Raw genomic sequence first — 16,972 nt, forward strand, 5'->3', positions numbered from 1 at the left:
GTATCAGGTCTTCGCTGGATTTTATTTTCTATTTCTCAAAGACATTACTTTTGGATACTGTTCATCTACTCTAGATATTTATTTATTTATTTATTTTTGCTTCTTCTTTTGTCCTCCACTCCAGTTTCCTCAGATTATTTTAAGGACGGCACTGCACACCATGCAGAGATATGACACATTTTCAGCTAATAGTTTTTTGGGAATCACTTTGCTGGTGCAAAAAAATTGTTTTACGCCTGCCAAACTGTGATATATTTGGAATATATTTTCATAGATTTAGTTCAGTGGTTCTGGACTCAAGATCAGAGTTGGGCAGTAACACGTAAACCAATTACTTTTTTCACGTAACGAGGAATGTAAGGGATTACTATTGCAAAAAAAGTCATTAGATTACTGTTACTTTCCCATAAGCACGCTGCGATACTGCCTCACTAAACCGTCGCGATGAGAGGGTCTCGTGACAATGACGTAAGCGCGTGCAACGTCAGTGGTAGCAACAGACGTGTGTAGATAAACAATAGATGATATGGAGTGCGGGAGAGAGTACGACCATGCAGCGGTTAAAGTGTGGACATACTTACATTACTTTGAGTTTGATTCCATAAAAAGTTAAAGGGGTCAAAATAGATTTAAGAGCGATAGGACTTAGTGCCGCTGCATCTATGATTGTATTTATTTATTTTGCTGTGTTTTGCTTGCATCTATTTGAAAGAGCGAGTGTAAACACAAAACATGCATAAAAAAGGTTTAAATGTTAAAAAAAAATTTCAAGACAAAGACAGTTGCATATAATCTATTTTTTGCTTAATGTGTTCAAAATTCAAAGGTTAAAACTAATAAAACAAAAAGAGGCTTTCCATTTGATTCAATTTTATATGATGGATTATGCATAAAAATAGAATTGGGCTGAAAGGTCTACTGCTTTATTACGTATTCAGCTTGTGTATCATGTTTTTAAAAAGTAACTAAGAAACTAATTACCTTTGAAAATTAGTAATCAGTAACGGGATTACTTTTTGGAGAAGCAATCGGTAATTAGTAACTATTTACTTTTTTCAAGTAACTTGAACAACACTGTGTGTGTGTGTGTGTGTGTGTGTGTGTGTAAGGACGGATGGCTCAAGACTTTTGCACAGTATTGTACTTTTTACTCCACTGCACGTTCCGTTTGCTAGTTATTTTGCATTATTCCGATTTTTAAGTTGTTGCTTCCTGAAAGTAACTCAACATAAGGAAAAGAAACACTCAACTACTCCTATTATGAACTGTGTGCTGTGTTGTGTACTCTGCCTTGTACTTACACCGTTTCTGCCACGCAGGCACACTGAGGTCCACCAACCGCAGTGGATGGGTGGGATCTACAGTCTCTGATAGCCACGTAGCTAGCTACCAACGTTAGCTGTGTAGGTAAGTGCTCTTATCCTCACAATTTTCTTTAAAAATTGAAACAATATATTTTTCCCCAGACCAGACAGACTATTTGGACATGTTTAACGCTACTGCTAGAGCTTCTTATATCGGTTCCCTTGTTCTGCCTAGTTTGAGCTAAAAAAGAGGATGATGTTAACTTAGCTAGTTTGGCTAGGTAGCAGCTGGTTAACATTAAGTGGAAGCAACAGTAAGTATGTGTTAGCAGCGTACCTAGCAGGTGTTAGAGAAACGCTAGTCCCTTGTAAGATTTAGGGTGTTAACCCAATGTCAGCATTAACGTTAGCGTAGTGCACAGAGATTTAATGCTAAGTAAGCAGAACTGTTGCTAACGTGTCATTGTCTTTATTTCAAGCTAACGTCAGCGAGTGTTACAATGGACTTGCCACATCATGGGTACCGAGAAAGTAAGTGAATCACCATGTATTGTTGTATTTGCAAAATTTTCTCAAATATCCTCACTTCCTGTTTTTTTCTGGTCACACAGGGTTCACCAAACTCAGCTGGTTGCTGTCACGTAATCAAACATGCCAGTTTATTTGGTACACTTACGTGTCTTGATGTAGGTTATAACTGTTATATGATCGCATAGTGCTACATACGATTACCGTATACACTCACCAGCCACTGTTTTTTTTAGGTCTGCTTTGCTAGTGCAGTTTGCTGGCTGAACTGGCTCAATTCTGCGTGGCACAGATTAAACAAGGTGCTGGAAATGGTCCTCACAGAGTTTTCTCCATGTTGATATGATATCACCACACAGTTAGTGCAAATTTGTTGAGTGCACGTCCAGGACACTCTGTTTGTAAAAAGATGGCTATGGTCAGGAACAATGCTTACTTTAAACAATGTTGAGTTGGCACCAAGGAGCCCAAAGTGTACTCAGAAAATATCATCACCACCAGCATGAACCATTAATACAATAGAGGATGGAGCCATGGTTCATTTTATTTACACTATATTCAGATACTACCATGAGAATAGCACATCTTATTGTGCACTTATAGATGGAGGGTTGTTTATCTTGGTAAGTGGTGTTTTGAGTTACTTTTGCCTTCCTTTCAGCATGAAGCCATTCGGCCAGTCATGTCTGACATCAACAAAGCAATTTCACCCAGACAATTGCTGCTAACTGGATATTTACCCTTTATTCAGACCATTCTTTGTCAACCCTAGAGATGGCTGTGTGTGAAAATCCCATGACATAAGCAGCTTCTGAAATAGCCAGATGAGCCCAACTGACACAAACAGCCATGACATGGTCAAAGTCACTTAAATCCCCCTTCTTCCTCATTCTTCTGCTAATTTGAACTTTAACAGGTTTTCTTGACCATGTGTACCTGCCTAAATGTTCTTAGTTTCTGCTACTTGATAAACTGATTAAATATTTCAGTTAACGAGCAGTTGAACAGATGTACCTAACAAAATGGCTGGTATAATTGCTTTGACGTAAGAGTATCATGCAAGGCAAATTAAACCCAAAACAGGAAATTGCTGTAGGTGGGATTTTCTATTGAAAAATGATGAGGAACACTGGTGGGACTTGAAGCAATCCTGCTGTATCTCAGGAAATTTGCATCAAATCATTATAACTGGACCTGCAGAAAAAGTAATGAAGGACATTTATGTTTATTAGTGTACGTCAAAGGTCGGGTAAAGCAAAATTGATCACTTTGTTGTGTGGGCATAACCACACAAAACCAACTCAAGACATTGAAAATTACTGAAAGACTTACCTGTCTCTACCTGTCTGGCTTCAGCTGGACCAGGCATGTCAATGGGCCTCAGCCTAAGTGCGTCATTTGTTGTGGGAAGTTAATTACTACTTAGAAAAACACTTCCTTCTGAAAAAGAGCAGAGGATCTTAACAATATACAGAAAGGACATTTTTTGGATTGTGTGAAAATGTCTAATGAGGTTGTGAATCTAGGTTGGATACTAGTGGAGTTTAACACAAAGCAAAAAATAAAAAAACAACTAAAGGTGTCATGCCCAGAAGTGCTTTTGGCTTGTTCTTTAATGTTGCTTAGGGAAAAGATGTTCCCAATTCCTCTTGTGTACTTTACTACTAACTAGGTGTAAATATTGGAGGACTTTGAGGGTCACTGGGAAATTAATATTAATATTTTAAACAGGCACTTGTATTTTTTTTATTTTTATAGATTTTCGCTTATTAAGCTCCTTGTTATATTTAGATACTCTTTTACTGTATTTCATTTCCATTCTTTCTATTAAATTTGACTCTAATTTTTATCTTATTGGGCTGTTTTTTGCCACTTTTTATTTTATTAAGCCCTTCTTATTTTAAGCTATTTTCTTATAGGTTGTGTTTTAATGTTTTGGCTGCTGTAAAACAATCCTCTTTTTTTTAAATGAGGAAAGGATATCTTTTCTTATTATTTAATCACGTGTTATCTTGCCCTCCACTAAAATGCCTCTCTTGCTTTGAGAAGCACTAAATTGTGATCTCATTAACATATTATAGTGGATTTCACTGTCAGTGGTTAATAAGTGGCATGCCTGAATGTTTCAGTCAGTTAAATATTAATGTTGTCATACTCTCCGTTTACCCTCCTGTGTCCATTTTTCCACAGCTAAGCCGAGAGCTCGTGCAGCCCCCACCGCAGGTGACTCCGTCCTGTTTGAAGACACTAGCTCAGCAGCTCCTGCAATGAACAGTCAGGGGTATTACACTTCTGGGTACAATATGGGAGGACCCTCAAATGACATGCAAGGAGGTGGTGGGATGAACAACCTCTTTGCTGACCCTATGGCCAATGCTGCGATGATGTACGGCTCCTCCTTAGCCAACCAGGGGAAGGATATGGTAAACAAAGAGGTGAGTCTCCTATTTGGGGCCGTTTGAGACTTGATATGTAGCACCAAATGTGACTGAATGGAAGATAGGGTGCTAACCAAGGGACTCGTAATTAAGATCAAGATCTGGACTGGTAAATGGTCCAGCTTTAAAGCTGCCACACATTTTTCTCTGTAGTTTTTATTTTTTTGCTATTTATTAATTTGATCTTCTGTCTTTTGTACCTCTGCTGAGTTATTTGTTTTGCCATATTTTATTTAATTTTATTCAATTACTGTACTTTATTTAAGCTCTTCTGGTATAGGTTGTGTTCAGTGTTTTGGCATCTATAACACAGTAACCTCCCAACGTCTGGGATCTTTTAGGATATTGGTTCTAAGTAGGACTAGAGTATCTTAAATACAGCACTTTCGTTTTCAGCAGGGACAGAACTAATGCATTCTCCTGTGTAGATGGTTATTTTTGTTCTGTTTTGTTTATTTGTTCCCTAAAGTGTTCCTGCTGTTGTTCATAAGTTCATAATGTATTTCCCACCAACCCACACGAGCACAGAGATGAGTTATTTTCGTTGACACAGGGGTAATGTTTCCTGCTTTCCAGCTACTCTCCTGTACTCTAAAACATTCTGGTGTTAGTCATATCCAAAGCCATTTCACGGTTGAAACTTTAATGTGTTGGGGTTGCCATTTTAAATGACACGTTTTCCATCAACTACACTATTTTCTGCTCTGCTTTTTAATATTAAATAAGAGTTGATGATTGTCTTAACAATTTGGGGGGAAAGAGCAATTTAAAAACATGCAGCATATCAATAATGAAGATGTTGTTTTACTGGTTTGGCAGCTTTGATGCACAACATGCCAGAATGATGCATAATGCTGAGAAAAGGAACAACCTGTTGTAAAAATGATTATGACTCAACTGTATTTATTAGTTTTGGCAGCCGTTCATGTCTGTTTTTGTTAATATTTGCATTTCCTCTGGCTTTCAGATCAGCAGATTCATGTCTGTGAACAAGCTGAAATACTTCTTTGCTGTCGACACCAGATATGTACTGAAGAAACTTATGATCCTCATGTTCCCTTATACACATCAGGTAAGCTCTGAGCCTTCTCAGAGTCAACATAAGGGAGACTACATGACATTTATCAAACTTAAGACTGCATGATAATTTTCTCTGATATGTTTTGAAACACACATCAGACACTTTATCACTTCTGCAGCTTCATTTTTGAACATTATTATGCTCTGACTACTTGTTTGGGTATAAAGACACACTGAGCTCATTCAGTTCCTGCAAAGTGTAACTTACTCAGATTGTAAATGTGACACCACTCCAAACAATAAGTGCCTTGATAATATGCAGCCTACGCAGGATGCAGATGTTCCTTAAAAGACCAGGATCACATTGTATTTACAGTTAACTGCTATGTAGTGATTATAAGCTGCTCAAAATCAACAATAGGGACAAAATGGGACACCACTGCTTTGAGTCTCACAAACATCCAACACCCGAGACACAAGAACTGTAGCTCATTTTCAGGTTATTCCATATAGAGTGCCCTCTAAAAACATATGTACACAGACTGGCAATTCCATTTGTTTGTGTTCACAGACACACATCTGTTTGTTTTTCACAATGGTCAACATGAATTGAAATTGCTATACTTTGGTAAGAAGTTTGTGTCTTCAATACGTATATCAGCTTTTATGTGTCACCCTGACAACCACAAAAAGTTTTAAAAGATATGGCAACCACTGTATTTGAACCCAGAGCTTTTTATGAACCTAACCAAGTTGTTGTCCATGAACAAACCTAATTGAATCGTTTATAATCCTAAACATAAAATCGTCATTTTGAATTAAGAATGTGCTAAAAATAATCCTAAGGAAACATAAAATGCCATCATTTTCTATTGCTGGAAATGAACTTTTTGTTTAGAGAGGCAAAATGATGCACTCCATCAGTCCATCCAATGCAAATATGGGCATGAGTCAGTACATGTGAAACTGGACAGATGAAAAAGGTATTTAAGAGCACAAATGCAAGGGTGGGAAAACGCTATTCATGTGCATAAATCAGTAGATTAGAAGTCTTTACTATGATAAAGAATAGAAGTCTCTTGCACAGTTAGAACCTTTTGGGGAGGTGTTTCACTGCAACAACACAAAGGTGTCTCAATTTGGCTGTTATAAACCAAAAGATTTGGCTTTTGAGGTTAAGGCATTCCCATAAAAATTTCCATTCAGGAGTCTTTGAGTGTATTGTCTCTACTTTTTAATGTCTGTGGTTAACAGCGGATTAAAGTTCACTTTGGACATCATCCTGCTGCTGCAAATGCTGAGCTAAAACTGGCCTACTACTGCTCGATTGTCAATTTTAAAAAGCTGCAGTGCTCTGCTTTCCTTGTAATTAAAACAAGCTGACTTGGACCTAAATTTTTTTGTTCTCTGAGGGTGATTCATGTCGTATTTGTGTTTTGTATTTGTGTTTCTTGGCAGGATTGGGAAGTTCGTTATCATCGCGACACTCCACTGACTCCAAGACAGGATGTGAATGCATCAGACCTTTACATACCAAGTCAGTTTCATGTACACACAAAATCATTCCAGGCATAATGTTTTGGGATGTTTGTGTAACATATTAAGTGGGGTTTTTTTTTTTTTGTTTGTTTGTTATTCAAATCTTTTAGCGATGGCTTTTATCACCTACATTTTACTTGCTGGAATGGCTCTTGGCATTCAAAAAAGGTGACTAATCTTTCTTCCACTCATTTGTTTTATGACTCACAGAGAATCGGTGTATGTGAGATAAGCCAAATGTTGACTTTGTGTGCAGGTTCAGTCCAGAGGTCCTCGGCCTGTGTGCCAGCACTGCCCTCGTGTGGGTCATCATCGAGGTCTTGGTGATGTTGCTGAGTTTATATCTGCTGACAGTACACACCGACCTCTCCACCTTTGATCTCATCGCCTACAGTGGATACAAATATGTTGGGTAAATAAATCACAGATGCACATATATTTGCAAAATGATTCTTTATTATTTAGAAATTATTTGCGAAAGCTTCTTCCAGTCATGTATTGTTTTTAAATAAATCATGCTGAATTTACTGAGGGAATGTGTCTGTTTATGTCTTCGTCCAGGATGATCTTCACAGTGTTGTGTGGCTTGCTGTTTGGCAGTGATGGCTATTTTGTGGCACTTGCCTGGTCCTCCTTTGCGCTCATGTTCTTCATTGTGAGTATTTTCAGTCTGTATTGACGGCATCCTTCAAATCTAAAGTTTATAAGTTTGATGGACTGGAGTATTTACATTTCGTCAGTCTAAATGAGTTGTGTTTAATTGATTTCCTGGCCCAGACTGTAAAGTGAGTCACACTGCTACACCTATTGTCTGCTAATCTTTTTTTTTTTTTTAAAAGAAAAAAAAATGCCCTTATTTTATTTCTTGTTCCTTTTTCCTGTGTTGTTTAATTGTCTCTTACTTCACCGATACTTAGGCACAAAAGACAGTACAAAGTTCAAATTTTGTGCACTCCCGTGCCGTTTTCTCTTTTTGCAAAGCCGTGCAGTGGGCTGAATAAAATTCCAGGTGGACTGCCTAACAAGCAGAAGAGCCCCGGTTCAATCCCAGGAGGAGACAAAAATCCCATTGGGTTGCATCAGGAAGGGCATCCGGCATAAAAACTGCCAAATTAAACATGCAGTGCTTACCCGCTATGGTGACCGCTGTGAATAAGAAACCAGCTATGCAGAAGGAGTAGCTTCTTTTTCTCACACTTTTAAAAAGAGAATGATAAATGGTAACGAATCATGCCCCTTTTAAAAAATATTTTCAAAGTTATGTTTTTATCATTTAACTCACTAAAACTACAATTAATGGAAAAAAGGAAACAATACCCAGAAAAGGCAAGAAAAAGCAGATTAGTAACCAACATTTACATTCATGCAGCATGCGTATACATCCATCCATTCGCTTCCGCTTATCCTTTTCAGGGTCGCGGGGGGCGCTGGAGCCTATCCCAGCTGTCATAGGGCGAGAGGCGGGGTACACCCTGGACAGGTCGCCAGTCTGTCGCAGGGCCAACACACAGGGACAGACAACCATTCGCACTCTCATTCACTCGCACATTCACACCTAGTGGCAATTTGGATTATCCAATTAACCTATCCCCACAAGTTGCATGTCTTTTGGACGGTGGGAGGAAGCCGGAGTACCCAGAGGGAACCCACGCAAACACGGGGAGAACATGCAAACTCCACACTGATGATGGAATTGAACTCAGGACCTTCTTACTGTGCGGCAACAGTGCTAACCACCGTGCCGCCCTTACATCCATACATTTTTCAGATATTTGTTGTTTTTCCAGTTTATCATGTGATGGGGTGTTTACTTTAGTGGCACACTGATTGTAAAGCTCTGGGTCTGTATTGATGTTTGAATTAATAATAGCTGGTGCCAGTTTAGCCTTATTGAGTTGAGCAGGTGACTGCATGCTGCAAGGCTCAATACAGGAGGCTACCTTCAAGTCTAATCCGGGACCTTTTGCTGCATGTCATTCCCTACTCATGTCAAAAGTTGAATGAGTAATAGTAGTAGCAAAGACTTAAAGTATGGGAACAGCTGATGCAGAGAATTAGTCAGCAGAAACTCATTAAAGATACTATCAGTTTGCATAAAGGTTAAAGCTGCTATCACACATTGGTAAGTATTGTCTTTGACGTGCTGTTAGACACAGACTGAATCTGCTTTCAATCTATGTACTTCTAAAGATTTTCCTTCTTCCACAGGTTCGCTCTCTGAAAATGAAGATCCTCCCCTCGCTGTCCTCGGACTCTATGGGAATGGGATCGAATGCCAAACCTCAGCTCCGTCTTTATATCACTGTCGCATCTGCGCTCTTTCAGCCAATCATTATTTACTGGTTAACCTCTCACTTGGTCAGGTGACTGTGAGGTGTTCAATAGCCTATAGTCCAGGAGTAGTGGACCCCAAAAAAAATGTGGTTGTGAGTGTTTGTATACCTGCCTTTATACGCTCTTTTTGTCATTAAACTCAAAGCATACATAGATGGTGTTGAGTGCAGCGTGCACTGAGCTTGTTGTTGATTTAACAAGAAAGTGTGAAATGGAAATTGTCTCGTCCACCGTAACTGTACAGAACTCTGACAGACGCTTATTTTTCACCACCTAACCTTGAACAAAAGGGCTTTCACTGAGAGATTTGCTTGATCAGAACCGATATGGTTCAGATCTACTTTTGTATGAAGGCTCGCAACATGCTTTTCAGTATTGACGTTGCACACATGATTCCAGTAACATATTTTGTTTCAACGGTAATGCTGCTGCATTATCTCCCTTTCTTCTGAATCCTCTATTTTATTTATCTACATTTGACAAAGCACGACAATGTTTGGATTTTTCTAGAAAAAATAAATATATTTAGCTTTGTGTACTGAATTCAGACTGCTTCTTTTTGCTTTTTGCTTTTTGCTTCAGGTCTTAACAGTATAAATGCAATGTAAGGTGTAATAGCCTACATTTAGAATTCATTCATTTTACTAGAGGTTAAATTAACCTTCATTAACTCAATTATGCACTTGACTATAATGGTGTTACTTGAATTGTACTCAAGTATTTTGTATCAGCTGCGGTGGCGTCCACTCAGTAAAGAAGTGGGCAGCTGAAGGAAATTGCCTTCTCTTTCCATTTAGTGCTAATTGAACCGTACAGCAGTTAGTTTTACCTTAAACCGGGTGTTTGGTTGACATTTGCAGATTCAAAACATCCAAACCTGCATTTGGAAAATTGCTGCTAAGACATTAATGCATAAATGAATAATTACACAAGATTTAGCATGTTATATAACAGTAAACCTAACTAATGTTGTTTGAACTACAAATTCCTGAGATATCCTCAGTATGTTAAAATTCCAGAGCACTGTTATTCTGCCCGTGCAGAACATGGAGACAAGTAGTGTAATATAATGTAATTGTTGGCATTAGATTCAGATTTATTTGTCCTTTTGGAAATTCCATTTGTGCCTTTTATCAAATGTAATCACAACAGTAGAGACCTCACAGTTACCAACAATAAAGACATAAATGGCAAGAAAGTTCTGCTGTAACATCACCAAAAAGCAAACGACGATGTGTAAGTGACACCCATATCACACTACATCATATGCTCTCACCTGGATTTGTTTTACAGAGTTGTACTACAAGTCCCCTGGCCACAAGATGTTGGCAGAGGTTGGACCGTGTACTTCCATGCTAATGGTAGTAAAGTGAATCCACCATGAACAGGCTGTGATGGATCTCTGAGGATGTCTCACCTGTTTTTCAGTACTCATGACTCCCAAAGTTGCTAACATCCAATCTTACAGCCCGTGTTTACAATCTTATTGAGTTTGTAATTATTAACTATGAAAAATGAAAAATACCAGTCAATAAAACATAAAGCTAGAATGATTTCTACAAATGAATAATAAAAAAGAACCAGTGTACCCCGCCTCTCACCCTAAGACAGCTGGGATGGGCTCCAGCGCCCCCTGGGACCCTGAAAAGGATAAGCGGAAGCGAATGGATGAATGGATTTCCTGTTTAATGTTTTATATATTGGTGTAGTATGGTAGGCTATAAGGGATGGTTTTGTCAGTAAGAGACCTGTAAAACAACCACTTTTCAGACTCTTGGCTCCTGATGTTCAGACTCTTATTATATGACTCATCTGTAGCCGCAAAATACAGTCAGGAGTTTAAAATGTATGTCCTTCTGCTCTGTAATTTTCACGTGTTTCAAAGCCATCCTGTGGGCCGGACTGAACACTTTGGCGAGCGGTTTCTGGCCCCAGGACCGTATGTTTAATATCCCTTGTCTGCCGCCTGTGGCTGGTGTCAGACCAAATGTTGTGGGAACGCGCCCGGATACGCGCACCCTGCACAGCGTCCTTATGGTGTCCATGGAAACCACGGACCGCCACAGAGAGCGGAGTGAAAGGTGTCCGAATGAAAATCTACTTCTGAACATCAGGATTTCACCTTTAACTTTTTTTTTTAACGACATCGACATTTAAGAGGAGGCAATTCCCACCATAGTCCCTGCTTTGGTGATTTGGTGAGTAACCAGTTTATATTATACGTTTGAAAGACTAGCTAACAGCGCCGAGCGGGTCACCTGTGAGGGGGGGAAAGGCGGCTTTCTACAATAGCTAAATGAAACTTTATATTGTTCCGCCATTTCCCCGCTGAACTGCTTTGTAGAACCATGTGGCTTCACACACAAACCCCCAGAGCCTTATAAGAGTAGATTAGACATGCTATACGTGTATTATTGGCCTTAGTTTTGTTTTGTTTTTTTAAATGTTTAATAATCCTGGTCATGGTCAGTAGATTAGGATGAGCAGTAACTTTCTCTGGGACCTGCACTTGTTCTCTGACCCAGTTTGCCTTTATTAAACTGGAGCAGTAGGAGTGGACTTTGGACGTTTAGTGGATGCTCATCAGAGGGGAACGGGTGGCAAACATTTACCTGCTATGGAGCTCTTATTTTCCAGCATTTTCAATATTTTTGTTTGTGTGTGTGGTGATCTAGTATGTTTGGCTTTTTTTTTCCATCTATGAAGAGGTAGCAGTTAAAGTCAGGTATATTATACCTGAAAAGAATAAACAACAACTCATAAATACAGGTACAGTCCTTGCTGTTCCTGCCTGTCCTGGAAGCAATTTGTATCTTGATGACTTCATCTTTCCTCTCTCTGATTCATTTCAACCTCATCTTTCAGCTGCATGACCCTGGAAGCTTCGCCCTGAGAGTGAGATGGAAAACAGCTCTCATACACTGCCACTCTCGTGCCCCTCTCCCGCCACTATCAGAGGGCCTCTGCCGTTGTCCTCCTCACCCCAGCATACCTCCTCAAATGGTCGCATTTCACTGCCACTTTCGCCTATCTCTTTCCCGCCATCCCCAGCCTCATTTTCCCCAGCAACAGCAGAGTCTGTTCACTCCTGCTCCCCTCTTTCACACTTTACAGTGTCTCATTGCCTCGAAGGACAAAGCCTAGCTGACCAAGATGACCTCACCTGTCTCAACTGGCTGCATCAAAGAGGGGATCTGCTGCCACTGCAGCCCCTCACCAAAATGACACCGCTGCCTCAGCAGGAGCCCTCCGTGGCTTCCCAGCTTCTTCCCGCTGCTTCGTCCAAGCCGCCGTACTCCTTTAGCAGTCTGATTTTCATGGCAATAGAAGATTCGCCACAAAAGAGGCTTCCAGTGAAGGACATCTACGAATGGATTGTGAACAATTTCCCCTACTACAGGACGGCAACGGGTGGCTGGAGGAACTCTGTCAGACACAATCTGTCTCTGAGCAAGAGCTTCAGACGCATTCAGAGGGACAAGAGCCAGGTGGGTGCTTAAATAACAGCGCAGCACTAAACTCATTGATCTAAGTGAACTCCTCATTGAATCCAGATGGTCTGAATTCAAAACATTGGTTACAACTCCCAAAAATGACTCGTGCAGGATTTTTGAAGACTAACATCTGTTACATGGATTTGTTTCTTTGTTGCAGTCAGTGGGGAAGGGATCACTGTGGTGTGTGTGTCCAGAGTACCGGCCAGCGCTCCTAGAAGTGCTCAGGAAGACCCACAGTTATCACAGCAATAACAGCAACCTGTTACACAAGCCTGCACTGTGAGTATCTGCAATATGGATTTGTAAAAACTAGCTTTAGTGCCCCATACTGAGGAACGGCCAGAAAATCCAAAGTGTTCAACAAGAAATGAGTCACATTTCTTTTCTTTATATTTTACTCTGAAAATGGGGAAATACAGACAGAGATATATTGAAATATGTGCAGACATACATGGAAATATGGGTACTTTTTAAGGCTTGAATGATTCATAGGTCAACGTAAAAATTCTTCTGAAAATGGTCAGGTACAAAACCTGGAGTGTGAGTGACTGAAAAGGCAGCCAGTGTCCAAAGAAAAACTTTGAAAGACGTTCAGAGAGCTGCGAGAACTTTTGGACAAGACTAATTTTAAAAATTAAAGTAAATTCGGCTACATGGAAGCAAAATAACAATTTGAGGGTGGCTCAATATTTTTGCACGATACGGTAGTTGATGTGTAAAGGATCTTCAATTTTAAAAAGAAAAATATGCAAACATTTACAGGCATCGACCTCTCTTAAGGATTTGCTGCCTTTCTAATGAGTTTTTAACACGGTGCTGGTGAAACATTAAGGGGCTTCCACACAGGAAGTGACTCGCAGCAATGTGGTTTTCAGAGAAGTCATGACATTCAGTGACTTCGAGTGACAATGGTCCCAGGTTAAACCTTTCTCAACTCCTCTGGTCTCCATGTCATTGCTGATGCAGTCTTTTTGTACCTCTAAATGAATCATTGCACTGGAGTCTCCTCTGACTGGAACTGAAGGTGATGCAAAACGCTGACTTTATTAAACTGAATATTTGGGTATTCCTTCACTATCTTTTGCCTTTTTTAAAAAATTGGCAAATATATTCACTGATATATTGCAGAAGTAAGATGAAATATCATCTACAGCTGTCGTCGTACATGCTATTTTTCTTTCTCTCCTTAACCACCACATCAGTAAAATCTAATATGCGTCTAGTGGAGGAGTGTTTCTAAATAATTTTACATTTTAATGGCTCTCTTGCTGTGATGTGTGTTGTGCGCAGGTTGGAGGGAGAAAGCTACAAGATGCCTGCTGCGTGTGATTCGATGGAAATATCAGGTCAGGACCTACATACTGGACCCGGTATGAAATTGTTTCAGTCGTTTTATCTGCAGAGTAACAGCCCTCTGTGACACTTTTATCACCTGCAGCTTGTCTGTAGCTTTGCAGCTTTCCCAGCATGCATCATTGTTCCTGTGTTTGTGTTCTGTTCTCATGGAAACTGCCTTCCATTACCTTGGCAACCCAGCAATAGCCTGGCTTTTTATGAGTGCCCCCACCCCACCCCTCCGTTTTATTTCCGAGCCTCTTTGCCATACGGGCCCACGTCCTCGCTAAAGAATCCCACAAGTGGTTGTTCGGCCAAGCTGCAGGACGATGGGTTATTAATGTTAACGTTGTCTTTCTCATGCAGATCCTCTTTCTCACTCCCTCCTCCTGTCTACCGCCGATAGTCCGATTTTAGCCGAAAACCCGCTGTGCCTTCTGACCCCGGATCACGAGGAGCTCGTCACCATGGAGTCTGTGGAATACCAGCAGGAGGAGGTGTGCGAAGACATGGAGAAGGACCCCCTGTCTGACAGCGGCTACATCGAGCTGCACTATTACGAGTCTCAGCAGTACCAGTACCTTGTGCTGCCGGACGACACCGAGCTCGACCTGGAGACTGTGGAGATCCTGCAGCTTGATGCTGAGGCCCAGGAGGCCGCCGGGTCACTGCTGGACCTCGCAGGCGGTGGATATTAGTTCAGATCCTCAAAGAAACTGTCCTGGGATGACAACACTGCCCTATAGCCTGTTTACTGCCCTGTAGTGATATTACAGTATAGATCGAATTAACTGATGGAGTATCGTTCCACATAATTTCAGGCTTCCAGTACACAAGCTGAATATATCACCATAGCATCCCATCCAGCCTGAACAGAGCCTTCAGGGTGTAGAACTGAGACAAAAGTATTAAAAATGAAGTGATTCCACAGTGATTTTTTAACATGTTAACATCGTTCTCAGGGGTGGAAGGAGTGCTTCGAGCTCAATACAGAGTGCTGCTTCTCGACTGAGAGGTTTCCCAAGTTCAGGTGTGACTAACACGCTGTTGAAATCTTCACGTTTAATGTACAGCGAACAGCACATTGACTCACTTCCACATCGTTACCAGTAAAATATGAGTATGTGTTACCCTCTTTCAGTTGTTCTAAGCAGTGACCATCTTTTCTTTCTAAGAAAGTTTCTGTAGGACATTCAAAGTAAACTGTAGTTGACAGTCTTTGTTGTTTTCAGCAACACTGTTGCTTTGATAGTTGAAGACAATAGATAAAAAATAATTTATAATGTAGCTGTGATTTTAGATTGTACTTAAGAAGTACAGGGAAACACTTCTATTCAATTCTATTCAATTCAATTTAATTCAATTTTATTTATATAGCCCCAAATCACAACAAAAGTCGCCTCAAGGCGCTTCATAGATACATTACCTTGGCAACCCGGCAATAGCCTGGCTTTTTATGAGTGCCCCCACCTCACCCCTCCATTATAATAAGTACTTCGAATTTTATTTCTAATGGTTTTTAATGTCCATTATTTTCAAGATTATCTTTGCTTGAGTTTATTTTATTTGCACGATGTCTTCAATCAGGAAAGGTTTGATTGACTCACTGCCATTTTAACCACTTTACATGTCGGTTACACTGAAATTCTCTTCATAAATTGTATGTATTTACAACAGCTTTGGGTTTTATAATCTAATAAATAAAATCTGTGATGCCCTTCTTCTGAGCTGTGCATCGGTTGTTATAGTTTTGTTTTTATTTTGTTTTTAATGTTTGTTTTCCGCTTCAGTGAGTTTGCTTGGTTTGGTTTCGTTTGACTTGGTTAAAATAAGTCTTTAGTATTAATGATAATGTCAAAGTTATGATTCAAGAAATTCAGAATAGATTTGTACAGGACAAATAAAACATTTTGTGCAGCCAGTGTATTCACAGTTTTAATATGTGCACCAGTGCCTCTGTGTACCACACTGGACCCCTACATGTGAGTGGTGGGCATGTAGCTCTGTGGGCTAACGCCTAAACATCAGGCACTTGCCCCAAAACAGCTTAAGAGCTATTCTACAATTATGGGACATTTTCTTTTCCAGCCATGAATTTGAAAATAGTCCATGCACAAAATACTAAACATACATTTGTTGTGTGCACCTGAGACAAAATGCAGACCCGGTTGTTGAAAAAGTGGTTCCAAAATATTATTTCAACACCTCAAAAAAGGACATTTATCTTTTGGCCCAACTTCTTGATAACCAAATTACTTGTTGTATATAATTGTTTCAATATTTTGTTTACACTTATAATTATTTTGCTGATTTCTTTAAGATCAACATATTTTAAAGATCAGTAATTATGAACTGCAAGTTATGTCCCACAACATATGTGCCACCCTGTGACCGAAACTTATGTAGCCTGGAAGGGGAAGAGATAAAACAGTGAGCCGGCATGGCAAAGAGGAAGTGGCATGAACATCATGGGTAGACCAAAGGTCACTTCTCTTTGACATTTTTGCATTTTTCTTGACTTTTCTGATTAGATTGAATGTGTCACTGTAACTAATGCAACCATGTTACCCAATTTACCAGAAGAGGACAAATGAAAGGTTCCTTTATTTTTAATGTAATGGACTTTCAGTCCATTACATGCCATCTGGGGTTTTTTTCTGAGAAAACACTAATACTACCACTATTGCCTTTGTAATAGCTTGAATTATTATATAAAAGATTGTATTTGAGCAAAGATTTTAAAATAAATACAGAAATTACTGACGAAAACGTGCGACTCTTGAAAAGTTAGATTTCAAAATTTTCTTAAATTGATATAAATTACGTTTTATCGAAAACTGAATAAGTATTTAGTAATGAAGTATGGTATCATTTATTAAATTGTCTACTTCGGGTATTGGTGAGATGCACAAGCATCCACGACTGAAACACTTTTGATGCCTGAACTGTACAAATCGAATTTTTTAAAAGTTCAATA

General features: G+C 39.7%; 2 protein-coding genes across 6 annotated transcripts; both read left to right on the forward strand.

Annotated features, from left to right (window-relative positions):
* The first annotated feature begins 549 nt into the window (after positions 1-549).
* Positions 550-9,706, forward strand: yif1a (Yip1 interacting factor homolog A (S. cerevisiae)). 4 transcript variants are annotated; one of them, XM_005913276.1, is made up of 10 exons: positions 550-565; positions 1,320-1,407; positions 1,784-1,835; positions 4,023-4,267; positions 5,238-5,342; positions 6,749-6,827; positions 6,940-6,997; positions 7,086-7,241; positions 7,391-7,484; positions 9,038-9,706. In XM_005913276.1, the coding sequence occupies exons 3-10, from the start codon at positions 1,805-1,807 to the stop codon at positions 9,194-9,196; spliced, it is 927 nt and encodes a 308-aa protein (XP_005913338.1). In that variant the 5' UTR covers positions 550-565; positions 1,320-1,407; positions 1,784-1,804; the 3' UTR covers positions 9,197-9,706. The 4 variants fall into 4 exon arrangements, with proteins under 4 accessions (XP_005913338.1, XP_005913340.1, XP_005913342.1 ...); XM_005913278.1 differs by lacking the exon at positions 550-565 and adding an exon at positions 1,121-1,135; XM_005913280.2 differs by lacking the exon at positions 550-565 and having other exon boundaries at positions 1,167-1,403.
* A 1,074-nt stretch (positions 9,707-10,780) lies between these two features.
* On the forward strand, positions 10,781-16,832 carry si:ch211-145o7.3 (forkhead box protein N2). 2 transcript variants are annotated; one of them, XM_005913285.3, is made up of 5 exons: positions 10,781-11,361; positions 12,029-12,651; positions 12,818-12,939; positions 13,951-14,030; positions 14,362-16,832. In XM_005913285.3, the coding sequence occupies exons 2-5, from the start codon at positions 12,064-12,066 to the stop codon at positions 14,691-14,693; spliced, it is 1,122 nt and encodes a 373-aa protein (XP_005913347.1). In that variant the 5' UTR covers positions 10,781-11,361; positions 12,029-12,063; the 3' UTR covers positions 14,694-16,832. The 2 variants fall into 2 exon arrangements, with proteins under 2 accessions (XP_005913347.1, XP_005913348.1); XM_005913286.3 differs by having other exon boundaries at positions 10,782-11,361; positions 13,951-14,006.
* The last annotated feature ends 140 nt before the right edge of the window (positions 16,833-16,972 follow it).

The sequence above is a fragment of the Haplochromis burtoni genome, unplaced genomic scaffold (genome assembly GCF_018398535.1).
Source record: "Haplochromis burtoni strain Fernald_Lab_line unplaced genomic scaffold, NCSU_Asbu1 Contig_4, whole genome shotgun sequence".
In the NCBI taxonomy this organism is placed as follows: domain Eukaryota; kingdom Metazoa; phylum Chordata; class Actinopteri; order Cichliformes; family Cichlidae; genus Haplochromis; species Haplochromis burtoni.